A 27,194-nucleotide genomic window follows, 5' to 3' on the forward strand; every position below is an offset into this window, starting at 1 on the left:
TCAGCAGAGTTTTCCCTTAGTGAAGCATCTTTTTTCTCCTCAGCTCCAAGACAAAGAGCAAGCTTATTTTCTGATAAACAAGAAATGTCAGGCTTTGGTCTCGGGGGTTGTGCGCTTGAAGAAGAACCCGTTAAACAAGATCAGCCAATGAAATATGCCCCTCCTGTTCCCTTTAAACGCCGTTCTCAGTCTTCCAGGATGCGTCAATCAGCTGTTCAACGATTCCAGTGAGTCCCTAAACGTATTTTTGTTTTTAATAGATAAGCTCCTACTAAGAAAACTGTGATAACTATTGAATAACAGTTGTTGACAAAAAATGCTCTACTTATTTAAAAAATGGTATAGTCTTTGGTTGACAAAGTTAACATAGATGAATTAATCTGCATGTCAGCTGAAAAGTATTGTTGTAAATCCTCTGATTATGTACATGTATGCATGTGGGGGGAAAGAAAGTCAGTATATGTGTGTGTATTTATGTTTACATTCTTTGATTTATGTGTGTGTTTTTTAATCCAGTGTTCTCTAAGAGTGTCCTGTTGTGATCATGTAGTTTCAGGAGGAAGTCAATAGACTCTCAAGCGCTGAAGCTCAGATGGACAGAGATCTTCCAAATGCAGCATTTGGTAAGAAAATATCAAAATGAACGTACGCGGCTGTTCTCGAGTGCATACATTGACCTTTTCTTTTCCTGCTGACAGGATACAATGACAGCCCTTTGAATGGTTTATCAATTCTAATCCTTTGATCATTTCTTTGTGAAACGCATTTGGGATGATTAGCTGTCAGAAGGCTGCTTTGCACTTCTTGTTAAAACACTGTAACTATAGCGATACAGCGGTTAGAGATATGTTTACTGACAGCGGGGCAAATTTGGGTTTCAAAAGCAGTCTTATGCAACTTGGCGATGTTCAGCATTTTGGAAAAATACTTTAGATGCTTTTAAAAGTACTAATACCTAACTTTGGAAATACTCCACTCCTTATCATGCATTCAAAACCTTACTTGGAGGCTGTGGCTCATTGGATAGTGTGCTGGACTTGGAATCAGGGGGTAGCAAGTTCGAGTCCCACTGCAGTCAGCATGTCGTTGTGTCCCTGGGCAAGACACTTCACCTCAAATTGCTCCTGTGGGGATTGTCCACAGTACTGAATGTATGTAAGTCGCTTTGGATAAAAGCGTCTAACAAGTGACATGTAAGGCAAGGCAAGTTTATTTATATAGCACTTTTCAACACAAGGCTATTCAAAGTGTAATACTTAAAGGTAGGCTAGGTAAGAATGGAGAAACCAGATCGAGTCATTTGAAAGTACACAACCGAAAAAAATCGGCCCCTTCCTTCAGACTTCCTCACAGAGCCCCTCCTCCAACACACACGAATGCGCACATGACCAATGAGGGCACGGGATAAGTTTGCGCATGAGGTGGAAGGCTGACAGGCAGGTAGGCCATCCAGTTATCTGTCGCGGGCCGAGGCAGATAACTGGACTTGGTTTTTACAACGCCACGGCTTCCAAGATGAAATATTTGTATGTATTTATTGTTAATGTGTTCATTGCTATCGGGATGTTAAGAGCATTCCATGGAATATAACAAGGTGTTTCTGAAATGAATTACCTACCCTACCTTTAAGTAAAAGTATATAAACATTATCAGTAAAATGCATTAGTTAATCGTAAGTAAAAGTTTGCAATGAAATATATCATCAGAGTGTTTTACTATTACATGGTGTTTTTTGGATGTATTTATTGCTGCAGTAATGCTTATGTTAATGTGCTGCTGAATGGTTAAGGTTATATGTAAATTGCAGCTCATTTACATAAAAGTTTAATCTACAGCAAATTAATTATATTCTATAAGATCATGTTTGTGGCTTTGTTGCTGTCCTGCAGAACCATGTATCTCTGAACATTTAAAAAAACGATGTGATCATACATTTTTCTGCTGATCCAAAATACTTTTTTCAGTATTTATTCACATTAGGAAGTATGATATTTATTTCAACACATAAAGGGAGCTCCTATCCTTCATCAGATTATCACAAACACATCTTAAGATGCATGGTTTTAAACTGGACAGGAAGGGAATGAAAAATTGTGATAAAAGGGAAATACTCAAGTTCAAATTGAAGGTACTTTTATTAAACATAAATGTACTTGGTTGAGTTCCACAACGTTACACATCTAACCTTTTGCACTTTTTTTATTTATATATATATATATTTTTTAGCTGGCACTTTAATCATGGGGGCGTAATTAATTACCACTTTATGAAGGCAATGAACATTTTATTTGTGTCTGTGTTGCAGGAGGGTTACTGGCAGTTCACCACAGAGCTGGGTGAGCTGATTAATTTGGATGTGGACCTCTTCGCCAACGTGTTCCTGAAAAACAAAGGCATCCAGTCTCTGGGTAAGGACTCTCAGAAACTGATGCAGCCTTTAAAGTGGGAATAGATTTGTCATTTCAGATCATTTCCACATCTTTCTGTGGCCAAAAGATTGGGTTTACACGTGGAGATAGAAGTATCATTCGCCGAATAGTGCCAACATGTTCTTTAAAGTTTAATATAACCCTCCAAGCACTATAATATTAACCAATCAGACGAGAATGTCCTATTTGTATTTATTAGTTTTTAAATCATTAAGATGAGTTTCAAAATGACCTGTTAATAACTAAGTCTCTTTCCTTGTCAAAATATAAGAAAAAAACACTTTGATTCAAATCAAACTGCTCTCGTTGGGGGTTATATTAAAAGGTATTTATTTACTAGTGAAAAGTTTAATACTGAATGTAAAATCAGTATTCAAAGTAAGTAAATTGCGAGAGCAGTGTTAATACTCAAGAGAAGAAGAAAAGAATAACGTAAAAACTGACACATTTTAGTGTGTGAAAAGGGACAATTACAAACAATTATCATGCCATGCCTCTGCTTTGTAGAGACTTCAATCAAAAGCTACATTTTCCACTTTTCAGCCCAAGTATATTTCATGATAGTTTGGATTTTACTTTTCCAGGGTTTGAGATTAACATCTGCTTCACAATGGAGATGTAAGCGATGTTTTTGTGGGGCTCCAAGTGGAAATCTCTGTCCACAAAAAATGGCCTGTCTTTCAGTTTTCATTGAGGACTCTCACATAGTTGCACTGCTTTTTATTTTTTAAGTCTTACAGATATTTCAGCCATGATGATGAGTTTGTTTCCCACGGATGTTAAAAGCATGTTGTGTGTGTGTGTGTGTGTGTGTGTGGTGTGTGTGTGTGTGTGTGGTGTGTGTGTGTGTGTGTGTGTGTGTGTGTGTGTGTTGTGTGTGTGTGTGTGTGTGTGTGTGTGTGTGTGTGTGTGTGTGTGTGTGTGTGTGGTGTGTGTGTGTGTGTGTGTGTGTGTGTGTGTGTGTGGTGTGTGTGTGTGTGTGTGTGTGGTGTGTGTGTGTGTGTGTGTGTGTGTGTGTGTGTGTGTGTGTGTGTGTGTGTGTGTGTGGTGTGTGTGTGTGTGTGTGTGTGTGTGTGTGTGTGTGTGTGTGTGTGTGGTGTGTGTGTGTGTGTGTGTGTGTGTGTGTAGTGTGTTGTGTGTGTGTGTGTGTGTGTGTGTGTGTGTGTGTGTGTGTGTGTGTGTGTGTGTGTGTGTGTGTGTGTGTGTTGTGTGTGTGTGTGTGTGTGTGTGTGTGTGTGTGTGTGTGTGTAGGTGTGCAGGCCCATGCAGACATCCTGAAGCTGGTGGCGACTCTGCTGGTCCTGCAGCTGATGAGAGAGGAGAAGATAAAGGAGGGCAAACTGCTCCGCACCCTCTTCTGCCTGGACGACTCCCCTCTGTTCAGGTCTGTCCGAAACTTAATCGAACAACATGAAGATCCTAAATAATACACCTAAACTGATTCCAAGCTTAAAGGCTTACACTGCAACCAAAGTGTGAAAAAAGGAAATGAAACGGGAAGAGAAACAAATCACAACACAACAAAGCATTTATCTCTCAATTCATAACCTTGAGATGCCCATTGACTTTTAAAACACTTAAATATGTTGTTCTCATTTGCAAAAAATATCCAATATTAATTGCAATGTTCTTCTCTGGGTGATTTTTTTTTGGTAAATGTTTTTATTGATTTTCTCAGTTTTTTTGACAAAAAGCAAGTGATACAGATTCAGTAAGGATATATACACATGCTGACACATCTAAATCTTAATTTCAATCCCACCAACCCACCCATTAACCCATTGAGTTACAGGATACAGAGCCCTTTAACAGTAAATACAGTGTTTTCATAATTACATTAGTTCAAGGGGGGCAGAGAAGGAAGAAGAAAAAAATGCACAGAGATAAACACAAAGAAAGAAAATAATGATAATGGAATAGAAAGAGAAAAATTATGAATCAATAATATATAAATATATATGAAATGCTCACTGCTCAATCCAACCTTATTCTTTATCAAGTGGATCTTGTAAGGAGTCATACAAGTCCAGAAAGGGTTTCCATGTTCTAATAAAGGTGTTAGAGGAGCCCCTGAGTAAGAACTTCATTTTCTCCAACTGTAAGAAGTACATAACATCTTTGCCCCACTGAGAAAAAGAATGTTGCTTCCATTTTAGAAGAATCAAACGTCTCGCAAGAAGTGTAGAAAAGGCTATAACTACATGGGCACTGTTTGGTAGGGTCTGGGTGATTTTTTGAGACTAGCTGTCACTCTATCCAGAGTGGCAACCTGTTTTCATATCCACTTTCTTCTTCTTCCTCCAGGCCTGAGCGTTGGGAGGAGGTGAAGAGGGCGGTGGACTGGGTCTGCTGGGCGGACCGGCAGTACCCGTGTGTCTACAGCCGGCTGGAGTTTGGATTCAGCTGGGAGTCCTCCACCCGCCAGCTGCTGGGCTTCGAAGGCCTCCCTCCCTTCTCCGCTCTCAGGGGGCTGAACCTGCAGAAGACCGTCCCCCAGGTCCTGGTCCACTGAGCAGGATAGTGAGAGGGAGGTTCATACCCCTTTGCCTTTTTATGGGGATTACATCATCTATTAGATGTATTTGTAGCCCTTTTATTATCAGTGTGTTTACATGTTCTTAAATAGGTAGATACAATTAGCTTACTGCAGACCTGATTTATTAAACTTAAACTGCTTTGGGCGGATGTCTGCATATCGCCTTTTCTGCACGTCAGCATATTTTTTCAAATGTATTCCAATAAGCCGATAGCTTATACTGTTTTACACCGTGGTCTTCAGAGAAAGAGTTGCACCCCTTGTCTTTCTTCTGACCGTTCCACCGTTTTGGTCAAGTTGAAGATATTTAAACTTTCCAGAAAAACGCTGTTGACGTCACTTTTAGGAAATGACTGTCTCACCGTCAGACAGTAACCATCATAGCAACGACCAAAGAGCTTTTGGAGCAGATCTGCCGGTGTGTGAGTGGCTTTTATCGTACCGTACACATATCATCCTCCTCACTCTAAAGCTGTCAGACTAAAGCTGTGACGCTCAATAACACAACATGTGAGAACAAGCATCCTCCTGTTTGTTCTCAGACACAATGACAAACAAATACATAGCAAAAATCGATAATAAAATCCAAGGGGTGAGGCTAGTCTGTCATACAACAATGGTGATACAGTGTCAAGACATTGCTGTCATAGAAACAACAAAACAACCCTTGGAGCGTTATGTGGACACGCCCTTATTCGGGGGAAAGAGGATTTAAAGGCTAGATTACATTTCATGGCCATGGACACTGATACTTATCATCTTGTTCCCGCAAGTCCACAACAATGCCTTCAGACAGAGATAGCATCATTGTGACCAGTGATAAAAGGGAAGGTCACGATGAGTAGCAGTCTATTTGCATGTTTGTAATCCTCTCATCCTAAATTAGTCAAAGTCTACTTCCTCTAAATATTTTACTGGTAGATGTAGTCACAGCTGTCTTCCCACAGTTGAACACACAGTCACATGTTATTGTAAAATAAGGAAGCGGTGCCTTTATGCCCAAAAAGGGTCAGTTTCTTGGAAACATCTTGGACTGTCCTGCTGAATGTGTGTGTTGCTTCCCTGAGTAACCTTGTACATGTGAATCTTGTTTCATTTATAACTAATATTTTAGTATAGGATCTTCTTTCACAGTATATGCACTGTTATATCATGGTAGCAGTATAAATCAGGGTATAGTATTGTTCTGTAAATTCAATAAGAAGTGGATTAAAACAACCTGTCTTTGGATTATTTTCCTCTTTTATTTGGAACTATATTAACAAAATCAACCGACTCACGAGTGACAAAGCAAAAGACTCAAAACCTTTACAGTTCTGAATGTGAAACACGTTTTAAGGTTAAACGATGCAAATAACTTTGACTTTGAAATACATATCAGTCTGACTTCAGTCAATGCAATATGAAGCAACATAAACATCCCACAAGTATTCATTTTAATATATACCAAAAGAAACAAGACTTGAACTGCAGGATTTGCTCGTTTCATTCAAAAAAGTAAAGTAAAACTCCCTTTTATTTGAAGTACATTACAGTACTCGAGTAAATGTGTAGATTTTATATAGCTAAATCAGGAAATGGCAACTTTTTTATACAAGATAACACTTATTATAAAAATATGGTGTGTACTACATGTTCTTGGACAAGATAAAGCTCTTGCACACAACAACTTGCTCTTATCAGATGAAAAGCAGCTTTACCACTTCCCATGTGTTCTTAAAGGTCCCCTATCATGAAAAATGCACCTTTGATGTCTTGTATACACACATATGTGTCCCCGGTGTGTAAAGAGACTCACAAAGTGTCAGAAAATCCAACCCTCTCTCTTTTCCTCCGTACCCAAATCTCTAAAAACGGGGTTACAACGGAGCGGTTCCAGATGTGCTGCGGTCAAGACGACATTACTGAAATGTGGGCTGGCTTTACACCCACGGCCCGATCAGAAACGTCGCTATCAGAAACAATTCGTAACTATTTTGGAAGTAATATGGTCAGTGTTTACATTAGCAAGCATCGCTAACACTCAGAGCTAACGCTGTACTGGAGAGAGTATGTGTAAAGAAGCAGGATATAAAAAGGTACTCACCACTATATGTGTTTGTAATCACAAAAATAAAGTATTTCAAAAGGTTACCCAGTTGTCCTCATTTGTTTTCTTTTGTTTATCAGCATTCATTTAGATCCCTGCTTTCACAACAATGTCAGCTAATACTCTTTTAAACTTGTCAAAGAGAGCTTTACGGGATCAGTACATCTTGAATGTTCTTAAACTTATGGGTTGTTAAGACCATATATCTCTATTAACACAATGGACTTGATTATAACACTTATTTCAATGTGCTTCGAGAATACTATGTTTTAATTATGGTCATGTCAATAAAGCTTATTTGAATTTGTCTTGACTATCAGCGTTAGAAAAAAATGGCATTTCCTTATATTTGTATTGTTTTTTTACATAGATAATTATCTGACACAGCAATGAAACTACTCTTAACACTTGAGAGTTGTGACTTCCTCAAAAAGACAATTTCTTTAGAAATTGAAACCAACCAACACACTTTCCTCAGTCACTTCAATACTTGATATTCCCATGAGCGATGGAGGAAATGTATGTCAACCTTGACGATGTCAAACCCCTAAGCTCAAGATCATCAACAAAACAAGAAGGTAAGTGTCAGTCAGACGGAGTGAGCTGTGGATTTTGGATTTATTATACTCACTGGTTTTCTCTGTGTTCAGGTCCCAGGAGATTTCCCCCAGCGTCTGTTCTCGGTCTGGGGCTGCTGGTTGTTTTCCTGCTGGCTGGACTCATCGGCCTCGCTGTCCACTGTGAGTCTTATTTTTAATATATATATTATATTAGTTTCATAAGTCATTTTGAACGTGTGATTTTAAGGAGCAATATTCTGCTCTGAAAGATGCACATTTGACCAAAACATCTATTGGTTTTCTATTTTTCTCCTAGGGCGAAATTATAGATAACATTGACTTTGGTTTGTGTTGGTATGATTGCATCAGGTATTGCATTTTCATTCCAGACCATAACTCAGTAGGTGGTGCAGCTGCAGATCTCTCCGCTGTCAAAGCAAACCTGACTGAGCGTCTCCATGCCAGCGATCAGCTGCTGTCCTCAGTGACTGAAGAGAGAGACGGACTGAAGGCCAACCTCACCGGAAAGACCAGAGAGGTGGACAGGCTTCAGAGTTTATCCAAACAGAGTGAGTGCTTTTCTGTGACGGTTTTGCACAGGGCTGGGCAATATGGATTATATCAATTGTCATGATATTTTTGAGCAAATACCTCAATATTGCATCGATATTCTAAGGTTGGTGATTGAACAAAGATATAATGTAAATTTAAAAAGGTCGAAGACAAAATATGTTACATTTGGTGCCGAACCCTGGGCCCTTAAACTTAAAACCAATGCTTAGACCTCTAACCTGTTAAGCACTGAGCCTGTTTTTCAGGTTTCAGGCTTGAAAATGGGGGGTCCACTGGGGGGACCGTCGTGCTTAAGAGGCCCAGGCATTTTTTTAAAGTCATGTTAGGACCGGCTCGCAGGCCACAACAAAGGAGAGTGAATTCAGCGAGAACAAACTCACATTTATTAAAGTAAATAAAAAAGTCACTGCAGTGGAGTTCGATGAACAATATATTAATTTATTTTTTGGTTTTGTGCATAAAATGAGGAGATGGGAGCAGTTTGTTTAAAGTGTAGTTCTCTCTGCTCTGAAGAAAGATCCGAAAACATTTAACAAGGGAATCAATCGGGAGCGAGGTGGACTTTTTGTCTCTTCATCTCTTCTCTCCTCAAGAGGCATTTTGTTTAATATTTTTTCTTAATTAGTTTTTGTTTTGTTTTTTTGTAAACAGCATTCACACTAATTACCAGTAATATTGCAGTAATTAGTCATCTGATTTATTAAGTACCTGAATGTATAGTAGAGTGTGAGGAGTCATTAAAACCCTTGAAAAGACGCTGGAGGGAAGTTTTGAATTATATTTTATCACATGCAATAATAGTTGTTTGCAACTTCACGCCCCCTCCTATTTATTTTACCATTTCTTTCTCTTAGAGCTAAATCAGGAAAAAGTTGACATGTCTCCTGTTTTCAGACCAAGACTCAGTACATCTTTTGACTGAAGAGAGAGAACGACTGAAGGCCAACATCACCGAAAATACCAGAGAGGTGGACAGGCTTCAGAGTGAGTGCTTTTCTATTTTCTATGTGTTTTACTCTGTGTTTTTATGCTTACATGCTGTTGTTTAATTATCTTTCTCACTGTGTATTTTTATGTTAGAGCACTTTGTAACCATGTTTTTTAAGGTGCTATATCAATAAAGTGTATTATTATTATTATTTATATGGTGATCTACAAGATACATTTCCCAGGAATGTTTTTTTATCATCTTCCTTTTTTGATGTCATGTCAGTCAAAATTACCGCCTTTATTGCAGTATTTTTGTATTTGATTTATTAAGCAATTGGACTTATAGTACCGTGTAAGGAATCATAACAGACTCTTACAATTATGCAGAGTGAGAGAAGTTTTACCCTTTGTCCCATGCAATGATACCGATCTATCAGAATAGATATTGGCTACCATCAACAATGCTTATTGAATATGTATTTTTTTAAATCACACAAGGGACAGACAGGAATGCTCTCAAGAATTGAATATTTCAGCAAGGAGTCAACTAAATCTTACAACTCAAAAGAAGGTAATAAGTCTTGTCTTTTTTTGCAGAGAAAACTTGCCCTGCAGGATGGAGGATGGTCAGTTGTGTCTGTTATCTCTTCTCTACGGAGAAAGCTTCTTGGGAACAAAGCAGACAAAACTGCAGAGCCAGAGGAGCAGATCTGGTGATCGTAGACAGTAATGAAGAACAGGTAATGTGTGCTGCTTTATCAATTTATTGTTTTACTTATCTGAATCAGAATCAAAATATAAAGGTTGTTTAATAGGTGCCAATGTACATATTAAATAATAAAAATGTATAAAACTTTGATTTTATATTTTTTATATGGTGGTTTTATCATTATCATTTCGCCTATTTATTACTTACCTACTTCACAGTTGTGTGTTATCATTACTGGCTTTTATGCACAATGAGTTATTTTACTTTTGATTCTTCAAGTTGATTTTGATGCTAATACTTTAGTGTTTAAGTACAAATGTTCCCAAAGATGACCACACCGCTTTGTACTACACTGCGTTCAATTGTGTTTGTATTGCATGCTTTTATGTGTATCTTTCATACGTATCATTTAGATTAGATTACAAAAATGAAATGTATGATTTATGTGTAACGACTGAATGAACACCAGTAGAGGACTCAATAGTGTTGTGTTAAAAATTCCAGGAAAGACAGACAACTTCTAAGTTTAACTATTTATTATAAGAGAGAAAAATATATATATTCACTTGGCCAAGGACTCCGTCACGTCATAGAAATCACAGGCAGCAAAGCTGTAATCTGTAACCACTTTTTCCGGAAAGAGCCCCGAACCTTGTGCGACAATACATTTTATCTCACAGGGCGTTGCCCGTACATTTATGATTGGTTGAGACTAGATGGAGAGTAACCTTGGTTTAGACTTTGGCTCTCTCTTATTGGTGCACAGACTCAGATAAGGTCTCTTGGCAACACGACCTTCCAATCAGCATTCGGCCGGCCGGCGAAGTCCCTCCCTATACTATCCGCCATCCTAGTAATTTGTTTTCGCTAAAGCTGCTTTGCAGGCATATAGTGGAATCCTCCACTGCTTCCTAGCTATGCGTGGGTGCGAAGCTCCCATACAACTCAAGGCATGAGCAATGTCCTGTTTATGAATAACTCTTTGTATTCTTCCAGTGTCTGCACCTGACCTTGCTACTCTGTATTGCTGGCTAAAACTTTCTTATGTGACTTTTCCCTTCGTTTCCTATACAATCCATCAAACCTTGGGATTGGTGATTTTGTCTATTTATTCCAAAGTCACATCAACATAAAATGAGCACAATAAACTTATAATGTAATAATAAGAATCAGTCTTTCTAATATTATATAAAAATAGACTCCACAATAGCACGACTCAGGGATAGAGGCTTAGGTTTGCAAAAAGGTCTTTATAGCAGAGACACGGGAGATCAGTCAGTAAGGCAACCAAAACAGACGAGGATTAGGGAGGAACAGGGTCAGGACACGAAGCTGGGTCAGGTACACGTGGAATCAAGATACTAGTAGGAATAAACACTGCTGGAATGCTAGGAATAACAAAGACAAACTGGCACTGAGGGGAATGTGGACGCAGACTAAATAGACAGGGGGAGGGATGATAATGGGGCACAGGTGAGTCTAATTAGGGATGGGAAGCGGGTGGAGTTCAATCAAGGGCAAGAAAGCTGAAACTGAAATGAGAGAAACACAATAAAAACAGGAATAATAACAAAAACATCAACATGCTGGCTAGGGCCTTATGTCTGAGTTAGTTAGAAGGGAATAGTTATCCGAATGTCGATGTTCATCCCTGTAAACTTCATTTATAATATGTTTAAGACTAAGGCCCTGTCCACACGGAGACGAAACCAAGCTCCGTTTCGGCTTCGTGTGGACGAACCGTCTATACGATAAAGAACTTTAGCGGATGCAACTGAAATCGTCTCCGTGTGGACGGGGCCTAAGACATCAGGACTTTTTATATTAATATTTTTCTTTTACAGAAGTTCATGACCAGCATGATCAAGGAACCAACTTGGATTGGATTGAATGACATAGACCAAGAGGGGACCTGGAAATGGGTTGATGGATCTCTACTGACTCAGAAGTAAGGCATCGTTGATATTATAGGTGCATACTATAGCTGCACGTTACATGGCTTTTTTGTATGATTGTCTAAACATAATTATTAATTGTTAATACTTTTCGGAATTTACGGAACCAAGTCTAGAAACTGCTGATCATAACCATTCAACGTTTTTGTTGTATTTAAGAGAATAATGAAAGGGGTGTCTTAATACAAATTAGGTTTGCTGAGGCGGCTTCTTTTTTTTCTTGAATCAGCAATTTGCCCCAAAATAGAGGAAAGCAGGCGGTGAAAGTACATCAGAAGCAAAGGTCGCGTTAACCAAATATTTTTCGTCTGACGTTTTTTTTTAAACAATGACGGAAAATCTGAACGCAGTCTTTCATTTTGACGGATTAGAACAAACTCAGAACAGTGCCAAAGTTTCCCCGCAGCAGGGCTCCGGTGTTATGCCGTGTTATGGATGCCCGCTAAAAAGGAAATGATATAGTTTCCAAACCTAACTTTGCCGTACAGATCATTGAAATGTCTGAGTTTATGCTTTATGCTGTGGCGCGCTCCCGCGAGGTGCAGTGGGCATGCATAACACGGCGCTAACAGTTCACGAGCGTGCGCCCCCCCCCTGTCAAAGTTGTGTACAGACCGACGGGTAATAATGGATTTTGACGGAAATGGTTACGATCCTGTCCGTCATAATGACAGGCAGCGAAAAAGTCTAGCGCAACCTCTGATCAGAAGTGTGGCGGACTTCAACAAATTGACGAAACATGCATTGAACATTTGACCTTGGGAATAACTTTGGTGGGAAGCCAAAAATCCAAAGTACATTTTACTAGAAATTAGGGGTGGGGGAAATAATCGATACAGCATAGTACCGCGATACTTTGCGTGGCGATATTGTATCGATATACGGACGCCAAGTATCGATATTTTATTATATAAACTTTCCCTCGGAAAGATGGTCGTACACTTGACTGATGATTTCAAATGTATTGAAAACTCCAAAAACCAACGTAAGAGCTACACAAAACAACAAATACATTTAAGCTACATCCATATGAGCATTACTTTAGAATACCATTAAACAAGTGAACTTCAAATAGTTAGCAAAGTTATAATACACATAAACGAATTAAGACACAAACCACAGTTTTATATTACAGTTAACACTAACTCTGTGCCTCTTCGGGGGATGGTAACACTTAAATGTAAACTTTATCTTTTGATATCGCCGTATTTAAATGTTGATATCTCCGTTAATATCTGTACTTTATCTCCGTTATTTTTCAACGTCAAGTTTTTGCTTTGGGAACAGTAACTTCCTGCTAATAGCGCAAAGTCGCCTTAAAAATAAAAGCATGTCTATATAAAACAGGAAGTTACGTTAAGACATGTATACAATTGCAATGAAAGCAACAAAAACAATATCATCTCCTTTTCAGGTTCAAAGAACACATTAGGTTATTTACATAAACTATTCATATTGCAAATACATTTTTTAAAGGGAAGACGGACATGGCTATGACGCATGTTATTTGCAATATCTTAATATATCGTATCGCAATACTTAGCATATCGTAGAATCGCAATACTATCGTATCATGGCTTAAGTATCGCGATAGTATTGTATCGTATCGTGGGGAGCCTGGTGATTCCCACCCCTGCTAGAAATACATAAAGCTGCATTTATTATGTTTTGGCATCATGTGGAAGCTGTGGATTGCTTGATTGGAATTAGAAGTAAAGGTCTGTGTTTCGATGACCAGCCCATACAATTAACATGGTGTGTTGATGTGTTATTGAACCCTACAAGCAATTGGCATAACCAAATGTGTGGGGATTTTGGTCTCTTTGAGCATGGGTGTAAATGGATGAATGCTACATGTAAAAAGCATTTTATAAATGCAGTTCAAGTTGGGGGGAGGTATCCTCAAAAACTAACTTGTGTATGACTTCCTACTGTAGGTACTGGGGACAGCCACCTGATAATGGTAATGGTGATCCTAAGTGGGGTGAAGAGGACTGTGCATGTCTTGTAAATAACTGGAATGGTGAAAACAACTGGAATGATCTGCGGTGTACTACCCCTCTGCAATGGATCTGTGAAAAAATACTGTAGCTTGTGGCTATGAGGCAGTGGGTTTGTCTTCCCATTGGAAGGTTGTGGGTCCGATCCCAGCTCCTGCCGTCCTCAAGTCGATGTATCCCACCTAACCCCAGATTAATCCAACTGCGTAATCGCTGTACTGCTTCCATTAAAAAAGCCAAAAGCGATTTTTACTTATCCCAGACCACAGACAGTTTAAACGATCCTAGGAGATTTTGGCATACCATAAAATCCCTCTCTGCCAGCTCTCGCTCCTTAGAGCTGCCTCCTAACATTGTTGTTGACTCCACCCCTGTGTCAAATAAGACAGAGATGCTTAATTGTTTTAATAAACATTTTATTGCCTCCAGTTCCTTGTTTGACACATTATCTTTTGGTAAATCATCTCCCTCCATCACCACCAGTCATGCCACTAGTAGCCACACTTTCTCCTTCAACCCCTTCAATGTTGGGGAGGTTTGTAAGGCTCTAAAGGGCCTAGACCCCAAAAAATCAGCAGGTCCGGACGATCTCCCCCCTTATTTCTTACGGCTAGCTGCAGATATTATAGCCAAACCACTTTGTCATGTTTTTAATCTTTCTATAACAAGCAATGTCATTCCAGATGTTTGGAAAACTGCAAATGTTCTCCCCTTATTGAAAGGTGGTGATCCCATGGTGATGAATAATTACAGACCAATTTCCAAGCCCTCTATTTTAGCTAAAGTACTTGAAAGGCTGGTGAATGATCAAATCAAAGAATATTTAAGCTTGAACAACATTCTATCTCCTCACCAGTCGGGCTTTAGGAAGCAGCACAGTACAGTAACGGCTGCTTTGAAAGTAGTGAATGACATTGTTGAAGGCTTGGACGCAAAGAGCTACTGTGCTGCCCTTTTTATAGACTTATCCAAGGCATTTGATACTGTGGACCATGGCATTCTGTGCCAGAAGTTATCCCATATAGGCCTGTCTGACCAAGCTGTTGGTTGGTTTGCAAACTATCTTTCAAATCGCAAGCAATGTGTAAAATTCAGCGGTCTCTCCTCAAGCTTTCTTAATGTGCCCAGAGGCGTTCCTCAAGGTTCGGTCTTGGGACCGACCCTTTTTACTATTTATATAAATGATGTGGGTCAAAGTATGGATGCGTCTGTACATCTATATGCAGATGATACTGTTGTGTACTGTTGTGCTAGCACTGTTGCGCTTGCATTTGAACGTCTGCAGTCTGCTTTTGACACTTTTCAGTCACATCTGTTCCACCTTAGGTTGGTGTTAAATTCAGATAAGACAAAAGTCATGTTGTTTTCCAATAAGAAAAAGTTACCAACTGTTCTTCCCTGCATCATGTCTGCACAGCATAACCCCATTGAAGCTGTTAACACCTACAGATACTTAGGCATCACTATAGATGAAAATCTCTGCTTCAAAACCACACATTGACAATCTTTTAAGGAAATTGAAATTAAAGCTGGGATTCTTTTTTAGAAATAAGGCCTGCTTCTCCACAAGTGCGAGGAAACGGCTTGTAGCTGCCACATTTTTGCCGCTCTTGGACTACGGGGATGTTGTGTACATGAACGCCTCAGCTCACTCCCTTCATCTGCTGGACGCTGTTTACCATGGGGCTCTGAGGTTCATAACCAACTGTAAACCCCTCACACACCACTGCACGCTGTACGCTTTAGTCAACTGGACATCATTATCAATGCGCAGATCTCTGCACTGGTACAAACTCATCTATACCGCTATGCTTGGACTGCTGCCCCTCTACATATCCACTTACATATCACACAAACAGTACAGCTATAGACTAAGATCTCAACATTACATCACTCTGTCCGTCCCCTCAGTACGCACGGTGCTTGGGAAAAAAGCCATATCATACTCTGCCCCCTCGACCTGGAACACACTTCAGCAGGAACTTAAGCTGACCACTTTGATACCCATCACGGATTTTAAACTCATTTTAAAAAAGCTGGAGAAATCATCTGTGGGTGTTTGCACCTGCTATATCTGACTGTATATGGATTTTAATGACTACTTTTTTACGATGTTGTATTTTAGTGTTGCCTCTGTGTTTAGTGTCCTGTCTGTCTGTAACTTTGTGTGGTAGTGTTACCACTGACAGGTCTCTCTTGAAAATGAGACCTTGTGTCTCAATGAGATCTACACCTGTATAAATAAAGGCTAAATAAAAATAAAAAATCCCGTATGAATGTTAGCTTCCTTAAGCTGGTGGCATTTAGTTTGGCTGGCCCTGTCTATGAATATGGGAGAATGCTAGATATGTACAGTATATACAGTATGTATGCTTTGAGGAGTTGTAAAGTGATTTGTAAAATATCCATAAAGAAATACAAAATCTGTTTACAGTTCTGTTTCATATGGGTGTTGAGAGATGAGATCTTTTAAAGGTCCCATGTCATGCTTTTCCGGTTATTACCCGTCCCCTTGTGTGTTATGTAGCTTTTTCTGCATGTAAACGGTATACAGAGTCAAAAACCCTCAAAGTACACCCTGTAGCAAGTAAAACTCAACACAGAAAATACCTGTCTATGCTGACAGCATCTTTTTCCATTGTTTTCTTCCGGGTACCAAGTCACATAACGACGATCCAAATGAACCTATTGGTCCAAGTGGACCAATCCGTGGAGCTCCTCACACACGCACACTCACTCAGCCGTATCTTTTCTCAGCCGCGATACTCCGCGGAGTTTTGCCAGGACACTCAGCTGTATCTTTTCTCATCCGCAGCTGCGTGGATCTCCACTCACAGTTTGCCACACACTCACGTGTGTGTGCTCAGGCTGGGAAGAGGAAGAGATTGAGCATCAGCTAGTTACAAAGAAAAGAGGAGCCACCGGACCAGCCTGTCAGCGGGCAAATCAACAAGTAGCACTTTAATTCATTAATGTGATCTAACAAATGTAAAAGGGCAAATATTAAGCATAAATGATGTTTATATTGCTTGTAATTGGGATGAAGTAAACATCTGTTGAGTATTTTAACATAAAATTGTTTGATTATGTTGAATTGAAACCCAAAAAGGCAGCGGGTCCACCAGACCCACGAACACTGGCTGAATAACAACAATATGAACACCACACAAGGGTTACTGTAAGGGGCTTTCCAGAACATAAAGGCCCATTCTTGTCATAGTACACAGGAACAGAAATTAATGATCAATCATGCATTTCTCCGAGCCACAGATTGAAACAGAGAACAAGTTCACCCTTAGTATCATGAGTTCAACCAGAGGACAGGTGCATACAATGTCATAGACAAGACTATAAGTAACTAGAGAATGCAATTCCTGAAGAAATTGCTAGTGGGAATGCTTTATGCTGAAAATCTGACGCTAAACTGCTATGCTGAAATGTAATGTGTAAGAAGAAAGTGAAGAATTTAGATTGAAATGATACATGAACACTGGGGGCTTGGGCTTGGATGTGTGATGAGAGAAGAAAATAAAGTAAAAAGGCTTGGAAAAGCAGCAGAATATTTGAACTGCAAACTTCTGAACTAACTTGATGGCTAATGATCTGTCGCCATGGCAACGGCATTTGATGACACCCCATAATACGCTTAGATGTGTTGATGGCTGCATCGTTACCAAACCTGTGAAGTTTTGGGGCGTTTGGAGCAGTTTCACTGAAGTTATGAGAAAGCCGTGTTTCATGGCGAGCATTATGTTGCCATGGCAACGGCATTTGAAGAAATCTCAAAACTGTCCCGTGTAGATGTCTTCACGGCTGGACTGTTTGTACACATGTGAAGTTTGAGCACTTTTTGAAAAATTTTATAGGAGTTATAGCGACATCATGTTTTATGGCGAGGGATGCGTTTCCATGGAAACGGCATATGGTGAGATCTCAGATTTGGCGTAGAGCTGTTTAGGCATGGACCGATGATATACAAGTGAAGATTGGGGGACGATTGGACCGTGTCGATTTGACTTACAGCCACATCGTGTTTCATGGTGAGTGGTCTGTCGCCATTGCAACGGCATTTGATGACACCCCATAATACGATTAGATGCGTTGATGGCTGCATCGTTACCAAACCTGTTAAGTTCTGGGCTGTTTGGAGTATTTTCACTGAAGTTATGAGAAAACCGTGTTTCAAGGCGAGCATTGTGTTGCCATGGCAACGGCATTTGAAGAAATCTCAAAACTGTCCCGTAGATGTCTTCACGGCTGGACTGTTAGCACACTGCTATCTGAAGTCTGCTGCTCTGAGCATGGCAGTTGGAGCGATGACATCATCGTGTTCCATTACACAGGTGTTTATATTTGAACTAACGAGGTGTGCAGAGATCACAGGTTTGCATTGTTCTGAATGAGAGATAAACCTCCTACATGTGAAGATTTTGTGGAAGAACCGTAACAGATATCTGTGAAATTTCGAAACGTGAAGCATGTCAAGGAAGTTGAGTATCTGAAGTGTAATTTGTGTGTACTTTCGGGTTAATAATGTGGCCTTTTTGGCAGTTTAACTAAAGGTGTGCGGCTGCTGCCGTGAGGAAATATCTGCCTGAAATTACAATGGGCTTTAATGGAGGCATGTTGAAAGTTTTTGTCACTTCATGCCCTCAAGAGGCATTTTGTTTAATTATTTTTGCTCTAATAATTATTTGTAATTTTTCAAGCTCCGAGATGTTTTCCTACGTTTGTCATGATAAATGATGTCTCAGGAATGTAGGGTTTGGGAATTATGGCAGTTTTAAAAAAATATATGAAGGCAAATTTCAAGATTGTCTACCCTCTAGCTGTGACATCACGCACTCTAGCGAATGTTAAAATCTGAAGAAAACCTCTATAACAAGGTCTGAACAATGTTTAATATCTCTAAAAGTAAGAATCCGATTTAAAAGTTGTTTTCCACGAATAATGTCAGAAAGATGTGTAACATTTTAAAGTTGGAATGAGGTTTCTGAGTGAAAGTATGAATGAACAGTTAGCAGTTGAATTGCATGAAGATTTGTTGAAGTCTGAAGATTTCCTCCATTGACTTCAATGTTAAAAATGTGATGAATTATGGGATGTATCTCTGGAATTATGAAAGTTATGAATGAGAAAAGTAATAGCCATCGATTCCCGCCCGAGCTGAACGTTTTGATGTTCGAACGGAGTTTCTGCGATGTGGAATGTGGGAGGAGAAGCGCGGCAAAATAAGTCGGCGGAATAATAATAATAAACTTTTCGTGCGTAGAATAACATATAGTTGGAATGCTGTTCAGCATTCCCACTAAACAACGAGCAACAGTCAACACATGAGGAGTTATTTTCCAAAATGCTATAAACGCCAAATTGAAAAATATTGAGTTTGTCGTGCCATTTTGCTGTGTACTGAACCTATTCACTGCTCTATTAACGTTTCATGCCAAATCGCTATATATCCTTGTTTAAAATGTACGGCAAGATGCAGTTCCTTTCCAAACCGCGATAAGCGCCGAACCTATTTTGAGCCTAAACGCGATATGTCCTCTCTACCAATCAGAATTCGGTGAGCGTTCTATGCAATCCAACATGGCGGCGCTCTGAGTCGAGGTTTGTTTATGTTCATTCAGTCTTTAAATGTCTTGAAACTGTTGTAACACCTTTGATGGCCTGGATGAGCCAGTGAGACCTACACCTGGGGGTAGAAAATGTCGACTGGACAAAGAAAACCACAAAAAACAACAATAAAAGAAGGTTCGTCACTCGGGTGGCGCATTAATACCGACTGTGGGATGTCAACACAAAGCTGCTGCGCAAGGTTTCTGTCAGGCCGAGAAGCTGTCACCGGAGGACCTGATGATGAACTTCAACCATTTGTATGAAAAACCAAACAAGGTTGACCAGGACCGGGCTATACTTCATCTCCTGGACATCACGCAAGTGAAAAGGAAGCGTCCGAAAGTTCAGGACGTAAACAAACAAAAAGACCGGAACGTATCTGTCAAGTACAATCTCTTGTGCAACAGTCACCCAGAGAAGGTTCTTGTTTGCAAGGCGACCTTCATTAAAGTGTTTGGTGAGTACAACTTTCGTTTCAGAATTTGCTAGTTTAATACCGTTTTGTAGGTTTCTCCCTTGCGACAAAGATCTTCTGCTGTTAATAAGCATGCAAACGTGACATGGAAAGTATACTAGCCTACTGATGTCATTGCTATAGAGCAGGGCTGTGTGTGTGTGTGTGTGTGTGTGTGTGTGTGTGTGTGTGTGTGTGTGTGTGTGTGTGTGTGTGTGTGTGTGTGTGTGTGTGTGTGTGTGTGTGTGTGTGTGTGTGTGTGTGTGTGTGTGTGTGTGTGTGTGTGTGTGTGTGTGTGTGTGTGTGTGTGTGTGTGTGTGTGTGTGTGTGTGTGTGTGTGTGTGTGTGACTCCTAATGGCTTTGAGGTTAATAAAAACTGTAGGGCGTCTGTAAAGACGAGAGATATAGAGAGAGAGATAGTAAGGCTGTAGGTCTGTGAAGAGGAGAGAGAGAGGCTGTAGATCGTCTGTAAAGAAGAGAGAGAGCGAGAGAGAGCGAGAGCGAGAGCGAGAGCGAGAGCGAGAGCGAGAGCGAGAGAGAGAGAGAGAGAGAGAGAGAGAGAGAGAAGAAGAGAAGATCGTCTGTAAAGAGGAGGGGGAGAGAGATGTGTGTGAAAGGTGATGTTAAGCAAAAGAGGTTCCTAACCCCTGCTAAGGAGAAAACTGGAATGGTAATAGCAAGTTAGTTGTGTGTAATTCTGTTTATTTCATACTGGCTACAATCAATGTATATGACAATCTAAATAATTTACTTTCACAGGCATCAGCAAAGACCGTGTGTCCCGGGTGGTTCAATATTATGCTGAGACTGCTGAGGCTCACCCAGAGAGAAGAGGTGGTGCACGGCACAGTGAGGAGCAGGCAAGGAGAAGGCAACTCATTGTTGAGCACGTCCAGTCCTTTACCTGCAGGGCCAGCCATTATGGGCGGAGAGGAGCACCAGGCCGCAAGTATCTCCCCAGTGACCTGAATGTGCGCAAGATGCATGAGCTCTTTGAGGCTCAGAACCATGCTCAGACCAGCTACTCCCTCTATTATTCAGTGTTCTCCAAGGATTTCAATCTTGGCTTTGGTCACCCAGCCACAGATGCATGCGCTGATTGTGCCAAGTACAAGCTCAGGATTGCAGATCCAAACCTAGCTGAGACAGAGAAGAGGATGGAATCTGCATCATTCATCTTGCATCGCCGCCGAGCGCGCGTCTTTTATGACCTGTTAGGCAGGGTTGCCGAAGGTCATGTGACCCTCTCTCTTGACATGATGCAAAACATGGTCCTTCCAAAAACCCCAATAGGACAGGCCTATTACTCGCGGCAGATGTATCTGTACCTGTTTGGTGTGGTTGTGCACCACGGAGAGAACAGTTACCAGGCAAAAGATGATGTCCATCTGCATGTGTGGCAGGAGAATGAGGGTAGCAAAGACAGCAATATGATTGCTTCTGCGCTGAGTGACTGCCTCAAGCTTCGACTTCAGGACAAAGTCGGCAGATCCAGGGGGCTTCGGCTGTTCAGCGACTCTTATTTTGGGCAGAACAAGAACATCAGCATGGTGTCCATGCTGATGGAACTTCGACAGCTTTTTTCCAACCTTAGCATAGAGCACACCTTTCCAGTAAGGGGCCACAGTTATCTCCCTGCAGACCGAGTCTTTGGCAGAATTGAGCAGAAGATCCGGAAAATGGACACAATTCTGCTACCACAGGAATACCATGCCATCCTGCAGCAATTCGGCCACGTTCACGTTTATGGCAAAGACTGGGAGGCGTTTGATTATAGGTCAGCCGCAAAAATGTGTGTTAAGGCTCAGAGGAGCTTTAAAATCAGTGAAGCACGCATGCTTGACTTGAGTACCAACAAGGTTGGTTTAAAGACGTCTTACAATGGGGAGTATTGTTTCCATAGTGTATTAAAGCGGGGCAAGCGGTGGGCTGACCTGAAGCCTGAGTTACTTCCAAAGCAGACTTCTGTGAAGGCCGCAAAGAAGCGCGATGTGCTGGCACTATTAGGAGCAAAAGGTGTGTCTGATGTGGTGAGGGCTTTTTATGATGATGCACTGTATCAGGTGACTGACAATGCAGGCCAGAGTGATGAAGATGCAGAGTGATCCATGCGCTCTCTCTCTCACACACACACACACGCACACACACACACACACACTCTCACTCTCACTGTCTCTCTCTCTCACACACTCAAAGCACATCTCACCTCCTCCTGAAAACTATTAAAATGGATGTATAGCGTTTTGGAAAAGAACTCCTCACATGATCATTTACATTTTTTCGACCACTTCTCCTCCCTTTTGATCACACATGATCACTTGAAAACGAAAAAATGGTAGCATAAGGTTAAGGTTGGCGTATAGATACCATGCATTACGACTCTTGATGGATTCAATGTTTGCATTTTGAGCTGTCTGTATGTCTTTGGTTTGTACTGGGGTGGATCTGCGTGCTCTTAGATGTGTACGTCCGTCTCATTATCTGAACTTGAATGTGTCCCATAGTCTGAACCAGGGGCGTCGCCTGGACCTAGAAACATTCGGGGCTTAGCCCACAGTGGCGGCGCTACAGTCGAATTTTCTACATTTCTACAATTTCACATACACAATTGCGCCATCTGGTGTCACAAACGTGTGCCTGCATTAGCTTTGTTACGGCAATGCATTGTGGGAGATTCTCATAGCACCTGAGGATCACTTGAGGTTAAGGTGCCTGTATTATCTCGGTGGACAAAATGTATGTTTTTATTTTATAAGGACAATAACGTACTGTTGTGTTTGTTTAGTTTAATGTTAATTGTGTAATGCTCACGCAGTCACAGCAACATGTTTTTTGTGTGATTGGCTATTTGTTTTATATGATTTATCAACAGTGATCATCAATAGCTAATCTGAGCTAATAAGCTCATGTGAGCAGCATGGTGCTATTTCTCCAACAGAACCCAGCTCACGTGTCCTTTGATGCTGTCCATTGAAATGCAGGTATGTGAGTTTTGTACACCAGTTTATTTATGTTTAATGTTTCACATTGCTCCACATGATGCCTCGACTACAAAGTCTTCCATGTTTCTACGCTTCTTCCTCTGTGTCACAGTTTCGGGAATATCAAGATCATTGCACAGGGCCTTGGTCTTGTCATAGACCTCATGTGCTTTCTTGTTACTTCGGTAACTTTTCAGTGTGTTCTCAACTGCTGTTTTGTAATCTACAGCCTGCACCAAGTCAATTGTTTCTTTCTGCAGGTATTTGTGCAGGCCCTGAGTGGTTGAGAGCAGTGTCTGGAACATGACAGCATGTAGATGGTACTGAATTTTCAAAGCTTGCTTTCCAGTCCCTTTACTAGAGGGGCTGAAAGGCTCCCTAAAGTCTTGATCAAAGCAGGGAGGTTTTTGACATGCCCAGCGAACAAGTTTAATGTTTCACATTGCTTGTGAAAAATATACTACCACTATACGATCACTGATGTTTTGTTGTTGACTGGACACTTATTTTGTAAAAAATAGCATGAGAGGATCTCTTAAGCAATGCAGCTCACGTGTCCTTTTTATATGCTGTCCATTGAAATGCAGGAAAGTAATCAGCTCTGAGTGATCTGTTGCCGAGCGGACACTACACCGGAGTTACCTAAGCAGAGATAAAGTGCTATTTTGGGGGGAACTCACCTCCTCTGGGGGGGCCCCCCAGGAAGATTTCTTTTAAATATTGAAGTTAAAAGCATCAATCTTGTGCACTTTGAGAGCAACATTAAGAGATATGGATACATCTCTCAACACCCATATGTCAAAAAGAAATCAAAGAATCAGAAACGGGTTTATTATTTAAAAACACTTCATTTTCCAATTAAATCATAAACTATGTCAAATGATTAGAAGTTGTTAGTAATCAGATTAAACAGAACAAAGGGATGGAAGGAGGAAATAATAATCCCTCATCTCTTGCTGTTTGCGGTTGAAATGATCTCTTTTGCTGGCCAAATGGAAAGCAGTGATGTCTCACTTGCCTTGACTTGTATCTGCAGTCCCTAAATCAGTTCCCCAGTTACCCATTGCCTCTTGTCTGTTCTGGTGTTCCTGTTCATTGTTTTCTCCATTGTTGTTCTTGTCTGTTGTATCTCCTTCTTGTGTGTCCCTTTCTCCTGTTCTCCTTTCTTCATCCTCTACTCTGTTTGGCTCATCTGTGATGACTGTGTAGGTAAACACAAACAAGTATGTAAGTCAATCAGTTTCCAGCTCTGTCAAATAAACGAATTTCAAGATACACAAATGTGTCTTCATTAAAATGAGTGTCACCACACTGTCACAAAATGTAATACTAACCAATTGAAAATAGTTAAATTTACATTGGAAACCTCTTGTTAGATATCAGTGTTAAGAGTAGTTATCTGCCAATAGGACAGAATCATTCCTATACAAATGCAGTTTGAGTAATTCACTTAATACATTTACTTAAAACTTTAATATAGTCATTTTCACTTAATACTCTAATATAGTCATCTTTCTGCATTCAACACTAAGGAAAGCTGTACAATTTGACATGATAATGAGGAAAAAAGGCCTCCGACAATGCAGATATTTTTGGATCATATCAATTTTAAGATGGGGGTCAAGGCTTAAGGCAAGGCAAGGCAAGGCAAGGCAAGTTTATTTATATAGCACTTTTCAACACAAGGCAATTCAAAGTGCTTTACAAAAAATGAAAGAGATTAAGAAAATGGCATTTAAAATCAGTCATTAAAAAGAAAAGCTAATAAAATAAACATTAAAAGAAAAAAATATTATATATTAATATTTGGGAGCATAGTGTCCCTTCCCCCTTTCAGGAGCCCCACTGGATTAGCTTTGATCTGAAATATTTGTATAAAAAGCTTGTTAGCTGGCTGTCCATCTCATAATGTTCACATAGAAACTAGCTGTCAATAGGAAATATCAATCAGAAGAATTATAATTTCTTGCAAAAATCTGTCACAAAAGAGGTTGCACATTTAAATGCAGGTGTTGTTATGGCAACGTCAGTGGCCAAACAGCCACATTTACTGCTGCATTTATACGTTCAAACATGCTGTCGACGTAAAGCAGTGGCATGCCACCATTTCAGCTGACTTTTTCTCAGAAATACTGTCACATAATATCCATATATTTCAGTGCTAGGTTGATGCTTAGCTAAGCTAACTATGAAACACTTTAACTGACAGGACTCAGGAATCAGGATCAACTGTGTACTGTAAGGTAGCTTCTAGCTTCATGTCGAACACAGACAGTAAGTCAACATTTCCCAGAGAGCTTTCTTTGAAATCACCAAGAAACGCTAAAAAACACAACATTTAGATTGTATGACAAAGTGTTTATTTAATATATCTGGCTAGCTATAGCTACTTGCTAACGGTTTAGCTTACCCGCGCGATTCAAAGTAACGTCAACGTGGCTATAATTTATGCTTTGCTTACATGTTGACATAACTTGTAAGTTTACTGACATGTACATACCTTGTTCACCTGGCTCAGGTGGTGGCTCTGGGGTTGTTGTGTGAGCCACCATTTGAGAATTGCCGTCTTTTTTATTAAAAAAATGTCTAATGTCCATCTTCAGAAACTCGGCGTCCGCGGCTGAAAGTTTAAACACTGTCACAGAGGAGAGGTACGTACCTGTCACTGTCAGCCAATAAAACAAGTTTATTTCCATGCAACTCTCTGATTGGTCTGGTGGTGTCTTGCCTCTGTTGCATTCACTGAACACGGGAAATTACAATCCTGCCGTCCTCTAGGTAAAGTACGGTTAATGTATTATATTATTGAGGGAGAATTTGTCCGGGGCTAAAGAAAAAACATCCGGGGCTTTAGCCCCGGATGCCTACCCCAGGCGACGCCCATGGTCTGAACTCAAAAGTGTCCCATTGTCCGGACTCGAAGTTGTCCCAAGGTTTCGTGTCTCAAACCACAGCAATGGAAAAGAGATGGACTTTTTTATTAATCCCTCGTGGGGAAATTGTTTCTCTGCATTTGACCCATCCTAGTGTTAGGAGCAGTGTGCTGCCATTTTGAACGGCGCCCGGGGAGCAGTGTGGGGAACGGTGCCTTGCTCAGGGACACCTCTGTAGCACTTGGTCTTGCCGGGACTTGAACTGGTGACCTTCCAGTTGCCAAGCCAAGTCCCTATCGACTTCGCCACCACCGCCCACAAAAAAAAAAAAAAAACGAACATTAGAGCAACAGTATGGGCTCAGAACGGTCTCATAATACACATATGCACACAGAAGGATTCACACTTGTATTTCATGATCCGCAAAAGGAGTCACACTTGTATTTTAGGATCCATACCTGTGTTCTTCAATGCACACACAAATGTGTTATGTTTCATATACATATAAATATAATCCAAATACAGAAAAAAGTTTTACATATGTGTTTTTGATCCACACATATTTGTTTTCCGTTTAAAACTTCTGCACCTGCAAACACAACCCGCTTTATGTGCATGGATCGCTGTGCATTCGTGTGTGGGTTTTTTGAGACTCCCCTGACGGTCACCCGATTCGTACTTGTAATTTTTTCTATCTATAGCCAATCAGATCTCTCCTCAATTCTAAGCCAAACACATAAGCGCGCCCCCACGAGGGTATGATTTACTGTGTTCATGACGTAGCGCTGACAGGTCCATCTCAGGACACCTCCACTCTCAGTACATTGCCACTTTCCGAATAGGAAATGCACGCAAATACAATCTTTTATATTATTAAGGTACAGCGCCACTTTCCGAACCATTAATGAATGCTTCCTGAATTAAATGTGTGTTTCCTGTGTGGCGAATACAGCTGCTTTATTTATGTCTGTATGAAGTTGTTGTGAGTGTGGAGGGAGCAGCTACAGGTTAGCTTAGCCTGATCGATTAGTGGCCTGTACTACGAAGCCAGTTCAACAGACCCTGGATATCTCTGAGTTATCCGGCTTAACTAACCCTAACAAGCGGTCCTACGACGCTGGTTATCAACTCACTAAATCAACCCAGGGTTTCTCTGTCCGGCCGAGAAAATAACACTTCGGCATACAGTATGTGACAAATGTAGGCCTACGTGTTGCACGGCCAGATACAGCTCGAGAAGCTGACTCAGATGAATGAGAATGATTATTAGCATCACGTCCGGTGTGAACGCACCCTTATTATAAGTATATATAATTACAAAATAAAATCGCCACTCAGTACAGCGTCACTTTCCGAACAGGAAATGCACGCAAATACAATCTTTTATATTATTATTATTATTATTAATAATAATATATAAAGATATCTTGTATTTTACTGCTATTGATTAATTTTGTCAACATTGGACCTTGACACCGTCCACAT

The 27,194-nt window shown here is 40.4% G+C and overlaps 2 protein-coding genes across 4 annotated transcripts in view; both read left to right on the forward strand.

The window, feature by feature from the left end:
• The window catches only part of parp4 (poly (ADP-ribose) polymerase family, member 4), a 37,350-nt gene extending 30,256 nt beyond the window's left edge, over positions 1-7,094 (forward strand). Inside the window, 5 exon segments of the mRNA XM_034198003.1 lie at positions 1-227; positions 551-623; positions 2,306-2,408; positions 3,681-3,813; positions 4,734-7,094. The exon segment at positions 1-227 is cut by the window's left edge and continues 441 nt beyond it. Of these exon segments, the coding sequence (XP_034053894.1) occupies positions 1-227; positions 551-623; positions 2,306-2,408; positions 3,681-3,813; positions 4,734-4,941 (744 nt within the window). The 3' untranslated portion in view covers positions 4,942-7,094.
• Positions 7,095-7,255: 161 nt separating this feature from the next.
• LOC117533968 (CD209 antigen-like protein C) lies at positions 7,256-16,208 on the forward strand. Of its 3 annotated transcripts, none has more exons than XM_034197995.1 (8): positions 7,256-7,632; positions 7,705-7,794; positions 8,004-8,183; positions 9,082-9,171; positions 9,715-9,857; positions 11,671-11,774; positions 13,719-13,977; positions 16,047-16,208. In XM_034197995.1, exons 1-7 carry the CDS (start codon positions 7,563-7,565, stop codon positions 13,870-13,872), a joined length of 831 nt encoding a protein of 276 aa, XP_034053886.1. In that variant the 5' UTR covers positions 7,256-7,562; the 3' UTR covers positions 13,873-13,977; positions 16,047-16,208. The 3 variants fall into 3 exon arrangements, with proteins under 3 accessions (XP_034053886.1, XP_034053887.1, XP_034053888.1); XM_034197996.1 differs by having other exon boundaries at positions 8,016-8,183; XM_034197997.1 differs by having other exon boundaries at positions 8,019-8,183.
• The last annotated feature ends 10,986 nt before the right edge of the window (positions 16,209-27,194 follow it).

Source organism: Gymnodraco acuticeps, unplaced genomic scaffold, assembly GCF_902827175.1.
Source record: "Gymnodraco acuticeps unplaced genomic scaffold, fGymAcu1.1, whole genome shotgun sequence".
Taxonomy (NCBI): Eukaryota; Metazoa; Chordata; class Actinopteri; order Perciformes; family Bathydraconidae; genus Gymnodraco; species Gymnodraco acuticeps.